The sequence below is a fragment of the Neovison vison genome, chromosome 9 (genome assembly GCF_020171115.1).
Source record: "Neovison vison isolate M4711 chromosome 9, ASM_NN_V1, whole genome shotgun sequence".
In the NCBI taxonomy this organism is placed as follows: Eukaryota; Metazoa; Chordata; class Mammalia; order Carnivora; family Mustelidae; genus Neogale; species Neogale vison.
Window position 1 is genome coordinate 49,811,572 of NC_058099.1, and position 25,849 is coordinate 49,837,420.

General features: G+C 40.7%; 1 protein-coding gene across 1 annotated transcript in view; it reads right to left on the reverse strand.

The window, feature by feature from the left end:
• The window catches only part of ADAMTSL1 (ADAMTS like 1), a 390,585-nt gene that overhangs the window by 16,545 nt on the left and 348,191 nt on the right, over positions 1-25,849 (reverse strand). Inside the window, exons 25-27 of the mRNA XM_044265608.1 lie at positions 19,257-19,469; positions 17,472-17,652; positions 14,146-14,353 (exon numbers count right to left, since the gene is read on the reverse strand). Coding sequence (XP_044121543.1) covers positions 14,146-14,353; positions 17,472-17,652; positions 19,257-19,469 — 602 coding nt within the window. The remainder of the gene's footprint in view (positions 1-14,145; positions 14,354-17,471; positions 17,653-19,256; positions 19,470-25,849) is intronic.

A 25,849-nucleotide genomic window follows, 5' to 3' on the forward strand; every position in this document is an offset into this window, starting at 1 on the left:
AATGGACGAAAAAACCAAGACCCATCTAAATGCTGCCCCTAAGAACCTCACTTCAGAAGGAAAGATACCCACTGAAAGTGAATGGATGGAGAAGATAATCCATGTACATAGAAATCAAAGGAGAGCACTGGTCGCTGTGCTTAGAACAGGCAAAACACATTTGAGAACAAAGATTGGCATTACATATCATTTGTAAATACTTACACACCCAACATAGGAATACCTATATATATAAAGCAAATATTAACAGATCTAAAGGAAGAAACTGACAGTAATACAGTAGTGGGGACTTTAACACCCCACTTAACATGAACGGATAAATCATCCATAAAGAAAATCAGTAATGAAACATTTTTAAACAACATTTTTGACCAAATGGACTTGACAGATGTGTGTGTGTGCATTCTGAACTACATGTGAAACATTCTCCAGGATAAATCATATACTAGGCCAAGAAAATTCACAAATTTTCTTGGAAAATTTTCTTGGAAAATTTGTGGAAAATTCACAAATATGTAAGGATTAAAGATGTTATTGAACAACCAAGGGGTCAAAGAAGATATTAAAAGAGAATAAAAACTTGGAGACAAATGGAAATGTAACATACCAAAACTTAAGGGATGCCGCAAAAATGGTTCAAAGAGGAAATTTCATAGCACTAAATGCCAACCTCAAGAAACAAAAATCTCAAACAACCTAACTTTACATTCAAAGAACAGAAAATGAACAAATGATGCCCAAAGTTAGTAGGTAGAAAGAAATAACAATGAGCAGAGTCGAAACAGAAAAGATTATGAAACTAAAATTTCATTCTTTGAAAAAAAAAAAAACCACAAAACAAAACCTGACACCTTTAACTAGCATCACCAAAAACTAGAAGACTGAAAATCAGAAATGAAATAGCTGTTACAACTGATAACACAAAAAATATAAAAGATTATAAGAGACTATTATAAAACTTCAACAAATTAGACAACCCAGAAGAAATGAATTTCTACAAACCAAGACTGATTCCTGAAAAAAAGAGAAAAAAACCTGAACAGACTGATTATTAGTTTGATCTCTTTATTAGTAATCAAAACCACCCAATATACAAAAGTCCAGGACCAAGTAGCTTCATCGGTGAAATCTACCAGACATTCAAAGCAGAAATAATAATCCTTTTCAACCTTTGCCTAAAAATCTAAGAGGAGGGAGTGCTTTCAAACTCATTTTATGAGACCTGCATTACTAACACCAGAAAAGGACACAAGAATCTCTGATGAACATAGATGCCAAAATCCTCAACAAAATATTAGCAAACCAAAATCAACAATACACTGAAAAGATCATGCACCACAATCAACGAGGATTTATTCCAAGGATGTAAGTATGGTTCAACATCTGCAAATCAATTAGTATGACACACCACATTAACAAAATGAAGGATAGATGTCATATCTCAATAGATGCAAAAGAAAGTATCCAACAAAAGTCAATATCCCATTTGTGATTTAAAAACTCTCAACAAAGTGGGCAGAAACAACTGGGTGACAGAGGCTCTTTGTCTTAGACTTAGGCATAAGGAGTCTGGCTCATGTCACCTAACAAGCAAACCAGTTCTTGTGGAGGCCTTGCTACTCTTCCTACTTAGAGTCACAGTGCAGCAGTGCCTCTTCCCAGGGGGCTGGCCAGATTTGTACCATTATGAGGACCTGCTGTGTATCTTGTTTAAAAGGCATTTAGGAGGGACTTCTACTCTTGATTTGGAAGATGTGGCGTGGGAAGATCCTCCCATGGACACAGTGAAACAACAATTACATTTATGCAACTAACTGTGAAAACAACCCGAAGACTGCTTCCACAGCTAGTCATGGAGAGAAGGGCACATCAAAAAGGGTAGGAAAGATCTGAAGGGGCACGTGTACCTGAATGTTTATAGCAGCAATGTCCACAATAGCCAAGCTATGGAAAGAACCTAGATGTCCATCAACAGATGAATGGATAAAGAAGATGTGGTATATATATACAATGGAATACTATGCAGCCATAAAAAGAAATGAAATTTTGCCATTTGCAATGATGTGGGTGGAACTAGAGGGTATTATGCTGAGCAAAATAAGTCAATCGGAGAAAGACAATTATCATCTCCCTGATATGAGGGGGTTTGGGGGGTAGGAAAAGAATAAATGAAACAAGATGGGACCAGAGGGAGACAAACCGTAAGAGACTCAATCTCACAAAACAAACTGAGGGTTGCCAGGGGGAGGAAGCTAGGGAGAGGGTGGTTGGGTTATGGACATTGGGGAAGGTATGTGCTACAGTGAGTGCTGTGAAGTTTGTAAACCTGGTGATTCATAGGCCTGTACCCCTGGGGCTAATAATACATTATATGTTAATTTAAAAAAAAGGGGGGGCACCTGGGTGGCTCAGTGGGTTAAGCCGCTGCCTTCGGCTCAGGTCATGATCTCAGGGTCCTGGGATCGAGTCCCACATCGGGCTCTCTGCTCCACAGGGAGCCTGCTTCCTCCTCTCTCTCTCTGCCTGCCTCTCTGCCTACTTGTAATCTTTCTCTGTCAAATAAATAAATAAAAAATCTTAAAAAAAAAAAAAAAAGGGAAGGAGGGGCAGTCAGGAACTAAACCCCCAGTGTGACTAACCACAAAAGGGAGGGACATCATAAGCATGGAGAAGTGAGAGGGATCAGACCCCACACTGGGTACTCCTGGCCCTGGAGATTAGCACTGGAAGTACAGTCTGTCTTTGAAAATCAGCAGGCTTAGGGACACCTGGGTGGCATAGTAGGCTGAGTTTGCCCTCGGCTCAGGTCGTGATCCTAGTGTCCTGGGATCTAGTCCTGCATCGGGCTCCCTGCTCAGCGGTAGTTTGCTTCTCCCTCTCCCTCTGCTGCTCCCCTTGCTTGTGCTCTCTGTCAAATAAATTTTTAAAAAAATCTTAAAAACAAATTACCAGGCTTAGCTCTAGGAGAGCAGGAGGGTGATAGGAAACTGAGTCCCTGTCTTTAAAGAGCCAACATGCTAAATAACTGGCCTAAAACACAGCACAGAAGCAGCTGTTTGAAAAGCAACTGTAGTATATTTGAAGTTTATTGACTAATCTTAGAATGTTAATTGACTAATCATAGAATGTGCTGGAGGAGCACGGATTTGCAGATTTATCTGGGAAAAAAAAAGTGCTGTGGGCACCATTTTTCTTGACATCTTTTTTTTTTTTTTTAAGATTTTATTTATTTATTTGACAGAGATCACAAGTAGGCAGAGAGGCAGGCAGGCAGGCAGGCAGAGAGAGAGGAGGAAGCAGGCTCCCTGCCAAGCAGAGAGCCCGACGCGGAACTCGATTCCAGGACCCTGAGATCATGACCTGAGCCAAAGACAGAGGCTAAACCCACTGAGCCACCCAGGCGCCCTTTCTTGACATCTTCTAACTGAATGCTTGGGGGATCCAGCTAACAACACCTCATTTACCTGGCTAGCTCTGCATGACCCATCCTGGCATTCTTCTGCACACCCAACATACCGGCCAAGACTGGTATCCCTCCAGAGCAGCTCCTGCCCCATGGCACCTGGCAGGCAACCTTGGCAGGGACTGGTGCAACTCCACAGTGACTCCTACCCTGGGAAGAGGATGGATAAATCCTTCACACCAAGGAACCTGTAGTTTGTGCAGCTGGAGCTCTTACCTGGCTGCACAGAGAGAAAGCTCTGTCCTTTGGTGTGCCTGCAGCTGTGGCAGAGGCTAATTACAGACAGCTGAGTGCCAGCCCACCTATCAGGATGGCCACAGTGCCTGCTGCTGGGTCTCTGAACAGCTTTAACCCTGCTCAGTGCACTTAAAACAGGCAAAGCAGGTCATTGTAGCTGGCTGGCCTCAAGGCCAGTCCCACCCACCAGTGTATCTAAAGCAATCACAGCCAGAACAGGAGGGTTCACACAGCCCTTTACCCCTGGAGTAACTGGTTCTTATTACCTGGGGGAATAGTGTTATAGGGGACTACAGTATCTCTTAAGACCAGGAGCTGTAGATGACCTTCTTAATACACAGAAATAAACACAGAGCGTTAGATAAAATGAGACAGGAATATGTCTTAAATGAAAGAACAAGATAATACCATAGACAAAAATTTTAATGAAACATAATTAATATGGCTGATAATGAGTTTAAAGTAATGGTGGTAAAGAGACTACACTTGAGAAAAGAGATGAGCTCAGTGAAAATTTCAACAAAAAGACATAAGATAAAAAAAACAAAAACCAACCTCAAGCACTAAAATGAAAAATATGCTAAGGAGAATCAACAGATTAGAAGATGCAGAAGAATGGTTCAGAGATCTGGATAACCAAACTGAAGAGCAAAAATTAAAAAAGTGAGAAGACAGGTTAAGGATCTTCCAAGGAGGAAGGGAAGAAAACTTCCTAGACATCCAAGTCTAGGAAGCAGATCCCCAAATAAAAGGAACCTAAGGAGGTTCACACCAAGACATGTAATAATTAAAATGGCAAAGATGAAAGATAAAGAATCTTAAAAAAAAAAGAAAAAAACAAACTATTTCATAAAAGGGAAATCTCAAGGCTATCAGCTGATTTTTTTAGCAGAAACTTTGCAGGCCTAAAGAGCATAGCATGACATATTCAAAGTGCTGAATGGAAAAAACATCCACAACAAAGAATACTTGGCAAGGTTATTGCTGAAAATTGAAGGAGAGAATGAGAGTTTTCTAGGCAAAATAAAGAGTTCATCACTAAACCAGCCTTACAAGTAACGTTAAAGGGAATTTAAGTTGGAAGAAGGGGTCATACTAGAAAAACACTTTACTGGTAAAAATGAATATATAGTAAAGGTAGTAGATAATTACTTAGAAAGCCAGTGTGGAGGTTAAAACATGAAAGTAGTAAAATCAATTACAATTATCTATAAAAATTAATCAAGGGATTCACAAAATAAAAAGATGCAAAATGATATAATATAAAATTGGCAGGGAAATAAAAATTTAGTGGCTTTAGCATGTGTTTGAACTGAAGTGACCATCAGATTAATATAGACTGTTACATACCTAGGATGTTGTATATGAATTCAATGGTAACTACAAAGTAAAAACCTATAATGTATACACAAAAAATAAAGAGAAAGGAATCCAAGCATATAACACTAAAGAATGCCATCAAACTGTAAGGAAAGGGAGCAGAAGATGAACAGAAAGGAACTAGAAAAACAAAATGGAAATAAGAACATACCTATCAGTTATTAAATGTAAGGGGACTAAATGCTCTAATCAAAAGACATATGTGATTGAATGACTTAAAAAAAAGACACAGCTATATGCTGCCTATAAGACTCACTTCAGAAAAGACATGAACTGAAAGTGAAGGAATGGAAAAAGATCTATTGGACAAAACACTTTAAAAAGCATAGCAAGAGACAAAGAAAGGCATTATATAATGATAAAATAATCAATCCAACAAAGTGTGACAATTTTAAATGCCTATTCACCCAATATAGGTACATCTAAATATATAACACAATATTAACAGACATAAAGGGAGAAATTGACAGTAATACATTAATAGCAGGAGACTTTAATACTCCACTTACATCAATGGATAGATAATCCAGACTGAAAACTGACAAGGAAATCAAGGCCTTGAACTACACATTAGATGAGATGAACTTAACAGATACACAGAACATTCCATTCAGAAACAGAATACACATTTTTTTCAAGTGCACATGGAACATTCTCTAGGACAGATCACATGTCAGACCACAAAACAAGTCTCAATAAATTTAGTAAGATTAAAAATCATATCAAGCATCTTTTCCAACCACAATGGTATGAAACTAGAAATAAATTACAATAAAAAATTGGAAAAACACAAAGACATGAAGCTAAACCACATGCTTCTAAAGATCCAAAGGGGGTGAATAAATAGAAAAATCTAACAATACAGAGAGATGAATGAAATTGCAAACGCAATAGTCCAAAATCTTTGGGATATAGACAATACAGTTCTAAGAGGAAAGTTTATAGCAATACAGGCCTACCATAAAAAATAAGAAAAATCTCAAACTAACCTTATTCCTAAAGAAATAGGGCTTTCTTCTTTTTCTAAACTTAATAGAAATAAGGGCATAATAAGATTAGAGTGGAAATAAGTAGAAATTAAAAAAATAGAAAAATCAACAAAGCCAAGAGCTGCTTCTTTGAAAAGATAAATGAAATTGATAAACTTTTGCTCAGACTCATTGAGAAATAAAAGGACTCAAAATTAGGAAAAAAAATGGAGACGCAAATAACACCACAGGAATTATAAAGAGAATACTATGAAAAATTAGATGCCAAAAAAACCCTAGAAGATATGGGTACATTCCCCCAAATACAATCTTCTAAAACTGGAGTAGGAACAAAGAGAAAACCTGAACAGACCAATTCCTAGTAATGAAATTGAATCTGGTAATCAAAAATTCTCCCCATCCCCAAATTTCTAGGACAAGAAGACTTCACAGGTGAATTCTACCAAACTTTTTTTAAAAAGATTTTATTTATTTATTTGACAGAGATAACAAGTAGGCAGAGAGAGGAGGAAACAGGCTTCCCAAGGAGCAGAGAGCCTGATGCAGAGCTGGATCCCAGGACCCTGGGATTATGACCTGAGCCAAAGGCAGAGGCTTTAACCCACTGAGCCACCCAGGCGCCCCAAACTTTTATTTTTTAAAAAAAATTTTAAAAGATTTTATTTATTTGACAGACAGAGATCACAAGCAGGCAGAGAGGCAGGCAGAAAGAGAGAGAGAGGAAAGGAAGCAGGCTCCCTGCCGAGCAGAGAGCCCGATGTGGGGCTTGATTCCAGGACCCCGGGATCATGACCTGAGCCGAAAGCAGAGGCTTTAACCCACTGAGCCACCCAGGCACCCCTCTACCAAACTTTTAAAGAAGATTTAATACTTATCCTTCTAAAATTATTAAAGAAAAATAGAAGAGGAAAGCTTTCTCATTTATTCTATGAGGCCAGCATTACTCTGATACCAAAACCAGCCAAAAGACACCGCAAAAAAGGGAAAACTACAGGCCAATGTTCCTGGGGAACATAGATGCAATAATCCTCAAAATATTAGCAAACCAAATTTAAAACTATATTAAAAAAGGATCATTCATCACAATCAAGAGGGATTTATTCCAGAGATGCAAGGGTAGTTCAATATTTGTAAATCACCGGAGTGATACATCACAAAAACCTTATGATAATCTCAGTAGATGGCAGGAAAAAAGTTTCACAAAATACAATATCTATGCATGATAAAAACTGTCAACAAGGTGGGTTTAGAAAGAACATATGGAATGTCCTACAACATAATAAAGGCCATGTATGAAAAACCCACATTAACATGATACTCAATGGTAAAAAACAGAAAGCTTTCCCTCTAAGATAAGGAACAAGACAAAGATGTCCACTCTCCCCACTTTTATTCAGCCTATTACTGGAAGTCCTAGCTGCCACAACCAGAGAAGAAAAAGAAATAAAAGGAATCAAAATTGGTAAAGATGAAATAAAACTCTTTTCCTAGATGATATATAATACTATACATTGAACACCCTAAAGACTCCACCAAAAAACTATTAGAATAAACAAATTCATAAAGTTGCAGGATACAAAATTAATACATAGATTGGTTGCATTTCTATGTACTGATAAAGTAGCAGAAAAATTTAGAAGACCATTTATATTTCACACACACACACACACACACACACACACACACACACAGACACACACACACACACCTAGGAATAAATTTAACCAAGGAAGTGAAAGACCTGTACTCTAAAAACTATGACATTGATGAAAGAAACTGAAGATAACATAACAACTGGATATATATACCATGCTCATAGGTTGAAGAATATTGTTAAAAAATCCATAGTACTCAAAGTAATCTACCTATTAAATATAATCCCCATCAAAATACCAATAGCATTTTTCACAGAACTAGAATATTCCTAAAATTTGTATGGAACCAAAAAAGACCTCCAATATCCAAAACAATCTTGAGAGAGAACAAAAAAGCTGGAAGTATCATAATCCCTGATTTCAAGATATGTTACAAAGTTGTAACAATCAAAACAGTATGGTACTGACACAAAAATTGGCACAAAGATCAATGGAACAGATAGAAAGGCTAGGAATAAACCAACACTTACATGGTCAATGTTCAACAAAGGATACAACAATATACAATGGGGGAAAGGATGGTCTTTTCAATAAATGGTGCTGGAAAAGGTGGACAGCTACATGCAAAAGAATGAAACTGGGATGCTTTCTTATACCATACACAAAAATTAACTCAAAATGGATTAAAGACCTAAATTTGAGACTCGAAACTATAAAACTCCTTAAAACACAGGCAGAAGTCTCTTGGACATCAACCTTAGAAATGTATTTAAGAGTATGTATCTTCAGTCAAGGGAAGGAAAGCAAAAATAAACAACTGAGATTACATCAAAATAAAAAGCTTTTGCACAGCCAAGGAAATCATCAACAAAACAAAAGGCAACCTAACGACTGAGAGAAGATATTTATAAGTAATATATTCAATAAGGGGTTAATATCCAGGATAACTTACACAACTCAATATGTACACACAAAATCCATGAAAAAATGGGCAGAGAACCTGAATAGACACATGAAAACATGTTCAACATCACTAATTAGGGAAATGCAAGTCAAAACCATAATGAGATCTTACATCTGTCAGAATCGTTAGTATGAAAAAGACAATAAATAACAAGTGTCAGCAAAGACGTGGAGAAAAGGGAGCCCTTGTGCACTGCTGGTGAGAATGTAAATTGACATAACTATTGTAAAATAGTATAGGAGATATCAAAAAATTAAAAATAGAAATGCTATATGACCCAGTAATTCCACTACTGAGTGTTTACCCAAAAATCTTGACAACACAAATTCTAAAAGATGTATGCACCTCTAAATTTAGTGCAGAATTATTTATGGTAGTTAAGATACGGAATTAACCCAAATGTTCACTGATAGGTGAATGGATGAAGAAGATGTGATATATATCCATACAATGGAATATTACTCAGCCATAAAAAGTGAAATCTATGCAACAACATGGACAGACCTAGAGGATATTATGCTAAATGAATTAAGTGAAACAGAGAAAGACAGATACCATATACTCTGACTTAAATGTGGAATCTGAAAGCCAAACCAAACCAGACAAAACCCAGAGACTTAAATACAGAGAACAAACTGTTGGTTGCCAAAGGGGAGATGAATGGGGTCATGGGAAAGATAGATGAAGGGGATTAAGAAGTATAAACTTTGAGGGACGCTTGGGTGGCTCAGTTGGTTGGACGACTGCCTTCGGCTCAGGTCATGATCCCAGAGTCCCGGGATCGAGTCCTGCATCAGACTCCCAGCTCCATGGGGAGTCTGCTTCGCTCTCTGACCTTCTCCTTGCTCATGCTCTCTCTCACTGTATCTCTCTCAAATAAATAAAATCTTAAAAAAAGTATAAACTATGAGTTTAAAATACACAAATCATGGAGATGAAAAATACATCATAAAGGAACATAGTCAATAATACTGTAATGTATGGTGACAGCTGGTGACTACACTTATTGTAGTGAGCACTGAGTAATGTATAAGATTGTGGGTTCACTATGTTGTACACCTGAAACTAAGATAACATTGTATGTCACTATACTTCCTCAAAAATTAAAAACAGAGCTTCCCTATGACCTGGCAATTGCACTACTGGGTATTTACCCCAAAGATACAGATGTACTGAAAATAAGGGCCACATGTACCCCAGTGTTCATAACAGCACTGTCCACCATAGCCAAACTGTGGAAAGAGCCACGATGCCCTTCAACAGACAAATGGATAAAGAATATTCCATTTATACATTGGAATATTACTCAGCCATAAGAAAGGATGAATACCCAACTTTTGCATCAACATGGATGGGACTGGAAGAGATCATGCTAAGTGAAAGAAGTCAAGCAGAGAAATTATCATATGGTTTCACTTACATGTGGAATATTAGGAATAGCATGGAAGACACTAGGAGAAGGAAGGGAAAAATGAAGGGAGGAATCGGAGGGGGAGACGAACCGTGAGAGACTATGGACTCTGAGAAACAAACTGAGGGTTTTAGAAGGGAGGGGGAGGGGGGATCGGGGAGCCTGGTGGTAGGCATTAAGGAGGGCATGTATTACATGGAACACTGGGTGTGGTATATAAACAATGAATCTTAGAACACTACATCAAAAACTAATGATGTATGGTATGGTGATTAACATAACAATAAAAATAATAAAATAGCAAAAAAAAAAGTGGGTATAGAGGGAATGTACCTCAACAAAATAATTCCCATGACAAGCCCATAGGAAACATACTCAAAGTTGTAAAGCTGAATGCCTTTCCTCCAAGACCAGAAATAAGACTAGGATGCCCACTTTTGCCACTTTTATTCAATATAGTATTGGCAGTCCTAGTCAGAGCAATTACTCAAGAGAAAGAAATAAAAGACATCCAAATTAGAAAGTAAGAAGTAAAACTGTCACTATATGTGCAGATGACATTTTATATAGAAAACCATAAAGGACCCCAAAAACCTGTTAGAACTAATAAACCAATCAGTGAAGTTGTAGTATATACAATCAATACAAAAAGTCTATTGTATTTCCAGACTAATAACAAACTGTCAGAAAAATTTTTAAAATTCCATTTGTAATTGTATCAAAAAGAAAAAAAATTCTAGGAATAAATTTACCCAAGGAGGTAAAAGACCTATAAACTGAAAACTAGGACATCAGTGAAAGAAATTGAAGAAGATGCAAGAAGACATTTTATGTTCATAGATCAGATGAATCACTATTGTTAAAACATTCATACTGCCCAAAGTAATCTGCACATTAAATGCAATCCCTGTCAAAATTCCAATGACATTTCTTACAGAAATAGAAAAATCTTAAAATTTGCATGTAATCACAAAAGACCCCCAATAACCAAAGCAATCTGGAGAGAGAACACAAAAGCTGGAAGCGTCATGCTCCCTGCTTACAAACTATTAAAAACTTACAGTAATCCAGACAGTATGGTTTGACATAAAACCAGACACATAGGTCAATGGAACAGAACAGAGAGCTCAGAATTAGACCCATGCATATATGGTTAATTTATGACAAAGGAGCCATGGATATACAAGGGGGAAAGGACAGTCTCTTCAATAAATGGTGCTGGAAAAACCGGGAAAGCCAGATACAAAAAAATGAAATTGAACTACTCTTACATCATAAAGAAAATTGCACTCAAAATGTTAAACTTGAACATAATTTTTGAAATCACAGAAATCCAAGAACACATAGGCAGTAAGCTCTTTGACATCATTCTTGGCAATTATATGTTGGGATCTGACATGAAAAGCAAAGGCAACATGAGGAAAGTAAACAAGTGGGACTACATCAGCAAAGGAAGCCATCTGCAAAATGAAAAGGCAACCTACCGAATGGGAGAAGATATTTGCAAATCATCTAAGGGGCTACTATCCAAAATACATTGAGCACTTTTACAACTCAATAACAGAAAACCAAAAAATGCAATTTTAAAAAGGCAGAGGATCTGAATAGATATGTTCCCCAAGAAGACATACAGATGGTCAACAGGTCATGAAAACGTGCTCAAGCTTACCGAGCATCCGTGAAATATAAATCAAAACCACAATGAGATAGATATCACCTCATACCTGTTAGAATAGCCAGTACCAAAAAGACAAGAAGTGTTGATGAGGATGGGGAGAAAAGGGAACCATTGTGCACTGTTGGTGAGAATATAAATTGGTGCAGCCATTATAAGAAACAGTACATAGGTTCCTCAAAAATTTAAAGTAGAACTACCGTATCAACCAGAAATTCTATTTCTGGGGACGCCTGGGTGGCTCAGTTGGTTGGACGACTGCCTTCGGCTCAGGGCGTGATCCTGGAGTCCCGGGATCGAGTCCCACATCAGGCTCCCAGCTCCATGGGGAGTCTGCTTCGCTCTCTGACCTTCTCCTCGCTCATGCTCTCTCTCACTGTCTCTCTCTCTCAAATAAATAAATAAAATTAAAAAAAAATCTTTAAAAAAAAAAAAGAAATTCTATTTCTGGGTATCTATCAAAAAAAAAATGAAAACACTAACTTGAAAGGATACATAACCCCCATGTTCATTGCAGCATTATTTGCAACAGTCAAGATATAGAACAACTTAAGTATCCATCAGTGGATGAATGGATAAAGGAAATATGGCACGTGCACATGCACATACACGCATACACACACAGAATATTATTCAGCCATAAAAATGATCTCTTGCTTTTAGTGATGGCAGGTATAGACCTTGAGGACATGAAAGTCAAGTTAGACAAAGACAAAGACAAATACTGTGTAGTTTCATATGTGGAATTTAAACAACCCCTCCCTCCAAACCATAATAAATGCAGAGAATACTGTTGGTTGCCAGAGGTGGGGGTGGGGGTAAGTGAAATATGTGGAGGGGCTGAAACAGTACAAACCTCCAGTTATAAAATAAACATGTCCTGGAGATGGAAGGTACGGCATGGTGACTATAGTTAATATTACTCTCTTGTATATTTTAAAGTTGCTAAGAGTCGATCTTAAAATCTCATCACAGGAAAAAATTTTTTCCTAAGTAGGTATGGTAACAGATGTTAGACTTATTGTGATCATTTGGCAATGTATATAGATATCCAATCATAGGTTATATACCTGAAATTAACCTAATGGGTATATGTCAATTATACCATGATAAAAAAATTCATTATCCAAGGCTCTGCTCCAGACCTGCCATATCAGAATTTGCATTTCTAACAAGATCCACAAGTGAGTCACATTAAAGCTTGAGACATACTTGTCTAGAAGGATTTAGAAGAAAGAGGATGAGAGTGTTGTTTGAAGGGAAGGAAGGGGGAAGGACTTTTTTTCTCTTTTGGAGGAAGGAATCACTGAGAATGATCAATATAGACAATGTATGTCCCTTTTAGCGACCTCAGTGATATGGTGCAGAAACATCTCTCATGTGAAGCCAGGTCTGTTCCTAATTGTAATTTTACAAACTGCCAGTAAACCTTGAGGGTCTAGAAGCTGAGCTGCCTTGGGCAGAATGAAAGCTAGCAGAAGTGGGCTTTTCCAGGTAAGAGAAAGATGATATCCCCCAGGCATCAGAGCAAAAGGGAGCTCATACCTCTTTGATTATGAAGCACATACATTAGGTCACTGGAAGTGAGGGGGGGTGTTGGTAAAGGTGCCAAAAAGGAGTCTCATGGCCGAGTGTGTTGGCTGGCCAGCGATGAGCATTATCCCGGACTCACCTGGGACACAAATGGCCTATGGACTGCAAGTGAATTCTGTGGCCAGATTTCCTCCAAATAACATTTGATCTTCATTAGAGATGGCCACAATGTATTAACTTAATGGGAAGTTCCAAGGGCTTGTTTTCCAAAGAACGCACCTCAGGGTGGGTATGAACACTGTAATGTATAGATAATGTATAGATAGCCAGTTCCAACACGTTTTGAGTTGCTGGCTGCCCAAAACATTCAGTCACATTAGTTCGTACACTTACACAGAGAATTAAGAGTGCTGTGTAGTTTTGGGCCATCCCAGAAGGCCAGACTCAATGGCTTGCTTCAGCTACCAACCAGTGAGAAACTATGCCGGGCCAGTCAGAATAAGTTCAGCCTATGAATTAGTCCCAGACTCTGACGGACAACAGTTGTCACCACACAGCTGGAGGGAAGGGTTCTATCTGATTAGCAGGGCAGGCCGCTCTTAGACGCTAAGTAGGTCCCCTGTAGGTTCTGAACACAGACTTTGAAAGAAATGGAGAGTACGCCTTCATGTACTTCTGCCAAGCACCACACTGGATTGTTTTTTTTTTTTTCTTTTTAAGTCCCAACAACATTTTAAAACAGATGAGTATGAAAGATGGACACTGGGCAGGTGAATTGATTGACAGATGGGATGTGAAGGGTCTGACATCACAGAGGATGGGGCAGTGGTGGCCTTTTACTTCCTACCATGGCTGGGTCTGCACCTTTAGACTTACCTTTCAAATAAAATCCTCTTACCTGGCCCCAGCTGGAGAAGGCCCACTCCACGCAGAGCTGCTGGTGGCAGGCCTGGGTGTCTACCGGCCGTTTGGCGAGCTGTGTGCACAGATCATTGGACACAGGGGTGGAGATCCCAGAGGCTGTCAGCTTCTGGCAGGTCACCCGGCGGGTCTGGACACCTCCCCCACAGCTCCGGGTACAGGCCGACCAGGAGGTCACCATCCACCTGGGCAGAGGAAGAGCAAAGGGTCAGGCTTGGGCAGAGGAATGATGCCATATCGCCTCAGAAACAGAGCCTGAACACCTCCTTCTTCTCACCACATAGCTACTAATCTTGGGGCATGGCCCTTTTCATGGTATACACGGAGTGGAAGGCTGAAAATGGTCCCCCAAAAGATCTGATGTAAACATCAGATCCCCAGGAGCTGGGACTGATACCACATTCAGACAAACGGACTTTGCAGACTTAATTAAGGACTTTGAGATGCGATTATCCTACATTCTCTGCCTTCACAAATGTCCTTAGAAGAGGAAGAGAGGTTAGAGGAGGAGGCAGTGTGACTACAGAGGCAAAGGCTGGTGTGACATGGTCATAAGCCGAGGGATGCCTGGGGCCACTGGAAGTCAGCAAGGCTTGAGGAAGTTCCAGGGGTTGCAGCCCAGCCGACGCCTTGATTTTGGACTTCCGGCCTTCCAGACTGTGAGCAATAAATGTCTGTTCTTTGTAGCCACCACATTTGTGCTAATTTGCAGCCACAGAAAACAAATACCCTTCGGAAACTGACTGCAAAGCTGCATCTTGAAAGAGTGGTCTAAACATCACTTGTCTCCCCGGCCCCAAATCCACGAGCCTGCAGAGGGAACGCTCTGGGAAGATAGTCCTGTAGCTTAGTTAGGCTGCACTGTGGTTCTGGGACTTCCTGAAGCCAGCCAGGTGTGTGGAGGAAGAGGGACGGTCTCCTAGGGAAGTCAGATCCATACTGTGTCTCTGGCTCTCCCCCGAGTCAGTGTTTCGTCTGCTAGTACTCACTCTCTTTTCTACCTTTCCTTAACCCACGTCTCACTGGATTTTGTTGAATCCCTGGGAAACGGGCTAAGTACCTTCAGGCTTTGTGCAACAGTTTCCCACCTCCACAAGTCATGGGGCATAGGCCCTACACTTGCTCGCGGGCTGCCTATGGGGAGACCGGCATTTCTCAGGATGTTAGGTTCCGGCTACAATCTGCGCCATCAGAAGTGAGATGGGCCAGGACTGTGGAAACAGCTTTTCTCATAAGGCCCAGCTAGAATTTGGGAAACACACTGAAATCCTCGGTCCAGATACAACCCCATAGAGGGTCTCTGTGCATGTTTGCACCTAGGGCTAGTTTTCAAAGAGAAGGGGAAAAGGGGACAGTGTGGGGGAAACAGAAAAGAGCATTCTTGGGTTTTAATGCTTGAGACAGAGTTTATCTAAATGAAATGGTAAAACAGCCGCCAGGGTCCAAGCTGGACTTCCCTGCCCTATTCACAGACAACCAGGGCGACCCTTGTTTGTGTTCAGAGAAGGCTGCTGAGGTGCCTGAGAAGCGTGGCCGGGAAACCAGTCAAAGGTGGACCTGTGGCCCCTTCCTGGTCCCGTGGCACCACACGTGGCTCCCAGGAGAGGCAAGTAGCAGAGACAGGGAGCCAATTCTTTTTGAATCCGGAGCTGTGACTTATAAAGTTTGGTGGAGCCTCCCTGCTCCATCGGCGCTGGAGAGAGAGGACTGTGTGCAGGTCTCCAGTGCGCAGGAGCAGAGCCACTTTGGAAGTCGGCACGAGGTGTTGCAAGGCTCCTGGGGGCACTGAAACCCAAGCTGACACAGCCATTGTTTCACTTGCAGGAGTAAACGAGGCTGATTGACTCTGACCATCACCACAGCAAATCAAAAGACCCTCGGCAGGTCCAAGACTTCGTCTTCATTTCAAATAGCTTGGCGAGGGCAGTCCTCCAGCCCCTCATATCCCCGGTGAATGTCAGGCCTGCATTTCAATCAACTTTTATTTCCAAATATACATTTCAGCAATTTTTCAGGAGTTGGGGTCGGGGGTGGGGAGGTTTGAGAAAGGAGAGGTATGGCTATGTTACAGTTCAGGAAGGGTATAAAAGGACATTAATCATTCCCATGGAAACCTTCCCGTCAGCAAGTCAAACTGCTGATATTAATGAGCGTGTTTCATATTTCATTGAGTCTCTCCTGGTTTCAGCTGCTCCTTATGACTCAGCTGGCAAAACACAAAGCGGGTGTCTGAGTCGTGTAAGAAAGTCCCCTAGACAGGTAGGAAGGGGGCATCGCGAGGCCCAGCCAAGTCCTCCCAGGCTCGGGATGCCACGCTGGTGCCAACTCTAAGCCCATTCAGTACCCCTTCAGCGACGGCCAGCAAACTGGGGGTAGGAGGCTCTGTGGGACTCACAGCTTCTCAGAGCTGGAACAGGCAGAGACAGAGGTTGTCACTCTGGGACCAGAGGCCAGAAGCTCTATCCAACATGGAGGCAACTACAGAAAATGAAGATGTGTTTTGCCTTAATGCAGGATGCAACCCTTTGAAGAAGAGGGTAACATTTCCTCACCTAGAGTACTGAGTAGCACTGTTTCTGAAGTTTGAAGAAAGGGGAGAGTCTGGGATGAAGGCCAGTAACCCCTCTGCCCTCAGCACCTCAGCTGCAAACACAGTTGTCCTCTTATAGACCAGAGAGCAAATTTTCTTTTTCTTCTCTCTCCCCTCTTCTTTTTTCTCTTTCCTTCCTTCCTTTCTCTTTATTCTCCTTCCTTCCTTCCTTCCTTCCCCCTCTGTCTTTCAGATTTATTTATTTGACAGAGAAAGCACAAGCAGGGAGAGCAGCAGGCAGAGCGAAAAGCAGGCTCCAGTGGGGAGCCTGATGTAGGGCTTGATCCTGGGACCCCAGGATTACAACCCAAGCTGAAGGCAGAGGCCCAGTGACTGAGCGACGCAGATGCTCCCAGAGAGCAAATTTCTTATTGCAGGACGTGAGCGAGCTCTGGCTAGGGCCTGGGATGCTCCTGCTCCCTGAACAGACCCTCTCAGGCACTTGGGGTGCCCCACGCGGTCCTTAGCCTGCTGAGTGGTGAGAGAACCAACTGCCGAGGGAGGAGGCCCAATCTGAGGGATATTTTCCACAGGGTGGGGAGGCCTGGCAAGTCGGGACCTGTGGAGAAGCACAGGGCCTTGGGGGGCAGGCATCCTTGCTGACATCTGTGTCTCCCTCCGCAGTGCCAGACACGGGCTAGCCGCTGACTTGGCTAACAGTCGGGGCCCAGCCTTGGGGTTGGGGAGGCCTGAGCGGCGTGCGGCACACTCACCGAGAAGGGCAGTCTCTCCGGTTGCAAGCGACGGGCCGCACAGCAGGGCGCACTTTCCCCGCACAGTGAGTGGGGCTGACCTCAGTGCTATTCAGGAGACACCTCAGGCGGGGCTGCTGAACGCCCCTGTTCCCACAGGAGGCCGAGCAGGTTGCCAGTCTGTCCACAGACCACCAGTAATCTGTCACAGGAGGAGGATCACAGGTGAGAAGAGGGCCGCACATGGCCCATGCTCTGTAGGCCCGAGGAGCTCTCGTGAATGACCCTCCGCCCTTCACTTAGGTAGCCAAGTGGCCCGGTGTCCAGGAGCATCAGTGACTTATCCATGAAATGAGTCCCAAACCCCTCCCTCGCGAAGTTACTGTGAGGACTGGATGTCATGAAAGCAAAGGGGCTGAGCCTGGTGCCTGGCACAGAGAGTACTTAACCAGTGGCTGGAGTCCTTAGTTTTAAGTAAGATTCCTAAGTCCTCTTTCTTCCTAGTGGGTCGCTAGAAAGTGACTTTCTTTTTCAACAAAAAGTGTTGCGGAAATATCAGAGATACTTTGCAATCATATTTGTACGTGCACCTTTGAGTTGAACCTGGGAAAAAAAAACTTCACCAAAAAAACCCCCACAAAAAACCCAGCCTACCCAGAGAGTACTCATTTCCATGAGACGATGACATCAGGAAGAAATTCAGTTTCTGTGGATTTTCTATTTGGGGATCTGGGACTCACTGGTAGGAAAGCTGTTAAAAATAACTGGGGGCTGGTAAACCATGAGTGCTTATTTGCAAGGTCGTATATTACAAATCTTGCAGATAGGCACTGGCTTCTGGTTTTCAGCTGAGAATGGCTGGTTGGCAAGAAAAGGGAACATTTACTTTCCTGTCCGGAAAGCCAAATGGCAGGGGAGAATGTTTAAGGGGAAAACCCATTTGCTCAGCAAAATCTCCCTCCTCCTGTGCTACACTGGCACAAAATTCTGTCCCCTGCAGAATCCCCCATTTTAGATAGCATGCAATAGAATTTTGCTTTCCCTCAAAATAGTCCCCAATGGGCCACAGGTAGAAATAGCCTCTGGAAAACCTGAAAGCCTCACTTGGTTTCCATAACCAGACCGAGTTTGGTTTTGTTTCCTACTATTTCAGGCTCATTCAAACCTTTTCTTGGCGTAGCTAAAGCCAGGCCTCCCCCAAGGGCTTTCTGAACCGCCTGTGTTCCTGGAAGATTAATGCAGGAGCCACAGAAAAGTTACCTATAGAACACTTAGCACATGACTGCAGCGCAAGACCCATGAGCACGATAAGCGGGTCCTGGCACCAGCTTGACTCTCCAGGAGAGGAGGCAATAACCAAGTAGTTCAGATCCAGAGTTTTTTTTTTTTTTTTAACCACACTAATGGAGAAAACTTGCATTAGTTTAATAAGCTGCTTTGCACGCATGTGTGGGTGTGCTTGCATGCATATAAATGTGTGTATGTGTGACTCTAACTAGTTAAACAAGCATAAATGAAACTTCCTGGCTTTGCTCTAGCATGGTGCTTCCCTGTCCTCAGTGGCAGCAACAAGAAGCAGCAGAAGCACCCATTTGCAAGAGCAGCACAGACTTTTCGAGGTTCTGCTGGGACAGACCCTATGGCTCTTCTGAAGGACCTCAAGGTACAGAGTCCTGGTTTGGCTTGATTTGCATGCTCTAGGAGCCACTGAGATCAGACATCACTTAGTTTTACTAGAGAATTCGATTCTCAGGTAGATTTTCTTCTTCAAGAACTAAGCCCCGCTCCAAAGCCCAGGTTTCTTACCTTGGATCACTAAAGAAGCCTTCTGCACGAGCACTCCTGCCTCGTTCTGAGCAAGGCAGCTGAACTCCCCTTGAGACCCGCCACTAAGATTTGCCACCTGCAGAATCTGTCCAGCTGCCAAGATGTGATGTGTCAGTCCTGGGACAGTTGCGACTGGCTGACCACCATGGAACCACGTGATGTTGGGGGTAGGGTGACCTTTGATGGGACAGCCTAGAAGGAGAGGAGGAGGGAGAGAAGCCATTAATAAAGTGAAATGGGGTATACACCTGATGTGTAGATGCATATGTACTGTGGGGTCTCCTCACCAACGGCATTTTTCTTATGCTTGCTGTTTCCAACCTAGTAGATGTTTCTACGCAGGAATTTCAGGAAGATGACTATTATTCATTCAATGAAGGAAAAATTCTTAGAGTACCTAAAGTGCCTATTTCTTTGTCCTTGTACGAACTTTTAAAAAAATGAAGCAATTAATATCCACTCATTGAATATTTTTCAAGTTAATTAGTTTCTATACTGATTTTTGTACTAATGGAAATCACATCTTCAAATGCAGTGAGTTGGGAAAAAAATGCTACACAGTAATGTGAAAAATCAAACTTTAATTGGTGAAAGTCTGATAGTTGCCACTATTTTACTGTGTGTATGATTTTCTAGTCAAAATTTTTAACAGAATCTAGGAAAACAAGTGTAAATGCTGACTTCATTTTTCAGCCAGTCAAGAAACTTGGCCTTCTAACTGCTTTTACCAAGCCTGCAGTAGACATGCACCTATCTATGTAGTCACTAAACATACTTTGATACATTAAAATCCTAAAATATTAAACTTAGATATTGTGTCTCCCCAAGTTTTTGTAGCATAGGATTATTAAAGTAAACTGACTGCAAAATTGTGAGAAAAAACTAATTTTCTCTAAACTCAGAGCACTTGCTGAATTTGCTATTGTATCTTCAATAATTTAGCTTCCACAGAAAATTTATTTGGAAGTTTACTTTTTATTTTTTTTTAATTTAAATTTTAGGTAGATAACATACGGTGCAATATTGGTTTCAGGAGCGGAATTCAGTCATTCATCACTTACATACAGTACTCGGTGCTCATGATAACCAGTTCCCTCCCTGACACACACCTCCCATCATCCATCTAGCCCATCCCCAACCCACCTCCCTCCATCAATCCTCAGCTTGTTCTCTATCATTAAGAGTGTCTTATGGCTTGTTTCCCTCTCTCATTTTTTTCTTTTTCCCCTTCTCCTATGTTCATCCCTTTTCTTTATGAAATTCCACATATGAGTGAGATCATACAGTATCTGTCTTTCTCTGACTTATTTCACTTAGCATAACACATACTAGAGCATTCATGTCATTGCAAATGGCAAGATTTCATTCTTCTTCATGACTGAGTAATATTCCATTACTCTTCTTGCCCCATTCACCATTAGATGGACATTTGGGCTCTCTCCATCATTTGACTGTTGTTGATAATGCTGCTATAAACATTAGAATGCATGTATTCCTTTAAATCTGTATTTTTGTATACTTTGAGTAAATACCTAGTAAGTAGTGCACTTGCTGGATCAAGTTCTATTTTTAACATTTTGAGGAGGCTCTATACTGTTCTCTACAGTGGCTGCACCAGTTTGCATTTCCACCAAAAGCATAAGAGGGTTCCCCTTTCATTGCATCCTTGCCAACACCTGTTGTTTCTTGTGTTGTTAATTTTAACCATTCTGACAGGTGTAAGACGATATCTCATGGTGGTTTTGATTTGTATTTCCTTGATGATGAGTGATGTTGTATCTGTCTTCTGCCCATTTCTTAACTGGGTTATTCATTTTTTGGGTGCTGAGTTTGATAAGTTCTTTGGAGATTATGGATACTAAAGCTTTATCAGGTATGTTGTTTGCAAATACTTTCTCCCATTCTGTAGGCTGTCTTTTAGTTTTGTTGTTTATTTCCTTTGCTGTACAAAGAACAGCTACCTGCATGGATGTGTGTGCCTATGGATCCAGAAGAGAAGGAGTTTTTCAATGTTGGCTTGTTTTCTATTCTGGAGGAAACACTGTTAGAATTTCTATAGGATGCAGGGTTAACACAGGAAAGGTCCTTAGAGATTGTCTAGTCTAATGCCAGAGGAGGAAGCTGAGACCCAGAAATGTTAAGACACTTCCCCAAGATCAAGTGACTGACCTGATTCCTTTGCCTTGTGTTCTTTCCTCCATACCTGCTACTTGCTCAGCTGGGTACTAGAAATTTACCTAGGCACCTAGTTAGCTCTTTCTTTTTTCTGATCATTCCTTTTGTTTATCCCTTCCCCTCCAACCCCCCCCCTTTTTTTTTTAACATTTTCACAGTAGTTGTTTGGTTGAAGTGCTTAGAGCAGACTATTTTGAAGAAGGGTCCTGGAAAAATAATGTTAAAATTGACTGTAAGAAGTTCAATATGGGATATCATTGTTAAAGATCCTGTTTTCATTCCTCCCTGCATTTACTCCCTTTGCCATGTAACTTTGCAGTAGCCTTCAATGAGGGGAGGGCTGTAATTTCCTACCTCCTGATTTTGGGTTTGGTCATGTAATACTTTGGCCAATAAAATGAGTCAGATCGTATACTAATAATCTGAAAGAAATTAAGAAAATAATTCCATTTATAATAGTATCAAAAAGAATAAAATACTTAAGAATAAATTTAACCAAGGAGATAAAAAACATGTATACTGAAAACTACAAAATGTTGCTAAAAAAATTAAAACATAAATAGGAAGCTGTGTCATGTTCATGGATTAGAAAACTTAATATTGTGAAGATGTCAATACCTGCAAGGGAACTATAAATTCAGTACAATCCCTATTAAAATCTCAATAACTTTTTCTTCTTTTATTTCTTGCAGAGATAGTAGAATCCGTTCTGAAGTTTATATGGAATCTCAAGGGATACTGAGTAGTCAAAACAATCTTGAAAAAGAACAAACTCAGGGGTTTCACATGTCCTGTTTTCAAAACTTAGTGCAAATTCTGTAGTAATTGAAACATTATAGCACTGGTATAAAGACAGACATATAGACCAATGAAATGAAATAGAGAGCCCCCAAATAAACTCTGGCTTATATGGTCAAATGATTTCCAACATGGAAGCCAGGACCATTTAATGGTGCTGGGGAACCAAGATAGCTATGTGCAAGAAAATGAAGTTATAGCCTTACCTTACACCATATACAAAAATCAACTCAAAGGGATCAAAAACTTAAACTTTAAAGTTAAATGTATAGAACTCTTAAAAGGAAACATAAGCAGAAACTTCATAATACTGGATTTGACAATGATTTCTTGGATATGATCCTAAAAGCACAGGGCAACAAAAAATAAACTGGACATCATCTAAATTGAGAGCTTTTGTGTATCAAAGGACACTATCATCAGAGTGAAAAGGCAACACACAGAATGGGAAAAAATATTTGCAATTCACAGATTTGATAGTGGATTAATGTCCATAATACATAAAGAATTCACACAACTGAACAACAAATATAAACAGCCAAACTAAAAAATGGGTGAAAGACTTGAATAGACATCTCTCTAAAGATATAAAAATGGACAAGAAGCACATAAACAGATGTTCAACATCACTAATTGTTACAGAAATGAAATCAAAACTACAATGAGATACATATCAGATCCAGTAGGATGGTTATTTAAAAAACAAACAAGATAACCCGTGTTGATGAAGATGTGAGAAAACTAGAATCCTTGTGCTTTGCTGGTGGGAATTTAAAATGGTGCAGCCACTGTGGGAAACAGTATGGAGGTTCCTCAAAAAATTAAATGTAGCATTACCATCATGATCCACTAATCCCACTTTGGTGTGTATACCTGAAGGAATCGAAAGCAGGGATTTGAATAGCTATTTGTGCACTGATGTTCATAGTAGCAGTATTCACAGTAGCCAAAAGGTGAAAACAGCCTGAACGTCCATCAGTAGATGGGTAGATGAACAAATATATTATTTATATATAAAATATATATATTATATATATAATAATATTCCATCAAATATATGATGGAATATTATTCAGCCTCAAAAAGGAATGAAATTCTGTTATGTGTGACAAGCTGGATGAACCCTGAACACATTTAGTGAAAGAAGCCAGAGGCAAAAGCAGAAATCTTACAGGAGGCACCTGGTCTGGTCAAGTTCATAGAAACAGAAATCAGAATATGGATTATCAGGGGCTGGAGGAAGGGGAAGGGGGGAGTATGGGAAATTACTATTTTTTAAATGGGTACAGAGTTTCCGTTTGAGATAATAAGTTCTGGAGATGGAAAGTATGAGTGCTGCACAACGATGTGAAGGCAGTCAATGCCACTGAACACTTACAAATGTTTAAAATAGTACATTTTATGTTATGAGTTTTTTACTACCATAAAAGAAATGAGACAGATGTGCCGGGATACCAGTTCCATACCTAAATCTCAAGAGACTGTGTTTTCACTTGTGCTCATGTGCCTTTGCTATCACCAGAAGGACACACTTGGACTGGCCTAATGGTCCCAAACGAGGGTGAAAGAACAGTGGAGAACAGCCAAGTTCACCCCAGCCAAACTCAGTTTCGATCAGCTGACCTTAAGATCAGCAAGAATAAATAATTGCTATTTTAAGCCACTGAATCTTACTATTATTTTATGTAATGTAGTGATAGCTAACAGATACACTTAGGGAGAAGGGATTTCCACAATTCCACTAGGCCTATGGATTCAAGGCTTGGGGTAGGGCAGAGTTTCCACCTGTGTGCTGATTGCCACATCTTACTCAGGTACATTGGAGGAGTAGTTTCCCTGCCTGCTCCTGGTAGCATCTGGGCCTCTGTATGTTATGCGGTCCATCGTGATATCATTATACTCTTGTTCTGAAATGGGGGTAAGAATGGCCTTAGGGAGAAGTGTGCAGAAATCAGTGAGCTGAGGATCTCCAGGGAGCAGCAGTATCTAACCCCCTCCAGGACCAAAGGTAGTCTGGAGTCAGATGCTGATTTCATTTTCTAAGAAGAGACAGGAAAACTGTACATTTATTTAGGCAAATAGCATGATTAAAAAAAAAATGTGGCTTGTAACCAGTATAGCTTTTCAGACTTCCTTAAACAAGCCAATATATGTCTCAATCATATCTGCTTTAAAAAAAAAAAAAGAAAAAGAAAAAGGTGTCATAGATTGTTAAGATGCTGGTTCCAGGAATTTTTCCGTTTGGTCAGTGGGGACAGAGCCTTGGTGAGGCTGACTATATTCTAAATTGATAAATAAGAATCTTGCTATTCCCAAGGAAACATGAGATATTTGGCAAGGAAGTCTTTTATATTTAGCCCTAATCTTCAATTTTCCAACTCCATTAGGACTGATTTTCTGAGAGAGTTTTTAAGCAGAAAAAGGAGTAGTAACAGCCTTAGGCTGTTTTCTATGGCTGATGAAGTTACTTATCTGGGAGCCAGGAATCCTAGTCAGCTAAATAAGAGATTCATTTGCATAGCAATTTACATTTATAATCCTCCCTTCTTCTTGGAATTAGAGGCCACAGTGAACAGCCAAGACATCTTTTTGGCCCGACTGGGTCTTGGGTCTTGGACGTGTTCCAATGGCCTTCCAGCCTGGTGCTCCCAGTGTGAATGAGATGGGGCAGAGTTCCTTCCAAGGGCAGGCATGAGGACTGACATGACATGAAGTTCTGAAAACTCAACTTGAGAAATACTCATAAGGAGGAACAACCAAGATGTATGTCTGAGTAGCGACCTTCCTAGCAATCATGCTTCTATTCTGAAACCTATCAGGATCAAAATCAGTTTTGCAGAAAGTTTTAGAAAGAAAAGCAATTGGGTTACTTTCAAATGTACTGACACAGATTCATGACTCCCCAAGAGAACTCTAGAATTTGACAGGGTTCCCTGGTTTCAGTTTTCTAATCTGTGAGGGTATTGACTTGTTTGTTATTGGGTATTGGTTTTTTTTTTTTTTTAAGATTTATTTATTTGACAGAAAGACAGCAAGAGAGGGAACACAAGCAAGAGGAGTGTGCGAAGGAGAAGCAGGCTTCCCACTGAGCAGGGAGCCTGATACCCAGCTTGATCCCAGGACCCCGGGATCGTGACCTGAGCAGAAGGCAGACACTTAACCGACTGAGCCACCCAGGCACCCCTAGTCAATGGTTTTGTAGTTGTTATTTCCCTTAGGGTCTGCAGAGGTACCTGAGAAGGAGACTCTGAGAGAAAATATGCATAAGGTGGGGGCTTTTGTGCCTCTATTACCATTTTAACCACAAAAGAATATACTGGGCTTCTGCATGAGGAGATTCCACTATTGATAACCATTGAGTTAGATGATCTTTAACGTGCATTTAAGATTCCTGGACTTCTCAAAATCATCTCAAACTCATCATCCTCATCCCTCTTCTTCCTGTCTGAGGTAGCCAAGTGCCAAGGGTAAAACAGACCTATTCAATCTATATTGCTTAGATCAGTGTGCAGTGAAACAACTATGCCAGTGAAAAGCTCATGGAAGAGATGTTATATATAAAGGTTATTTGGGATTAAGATAAACTGGGACCAGGGATA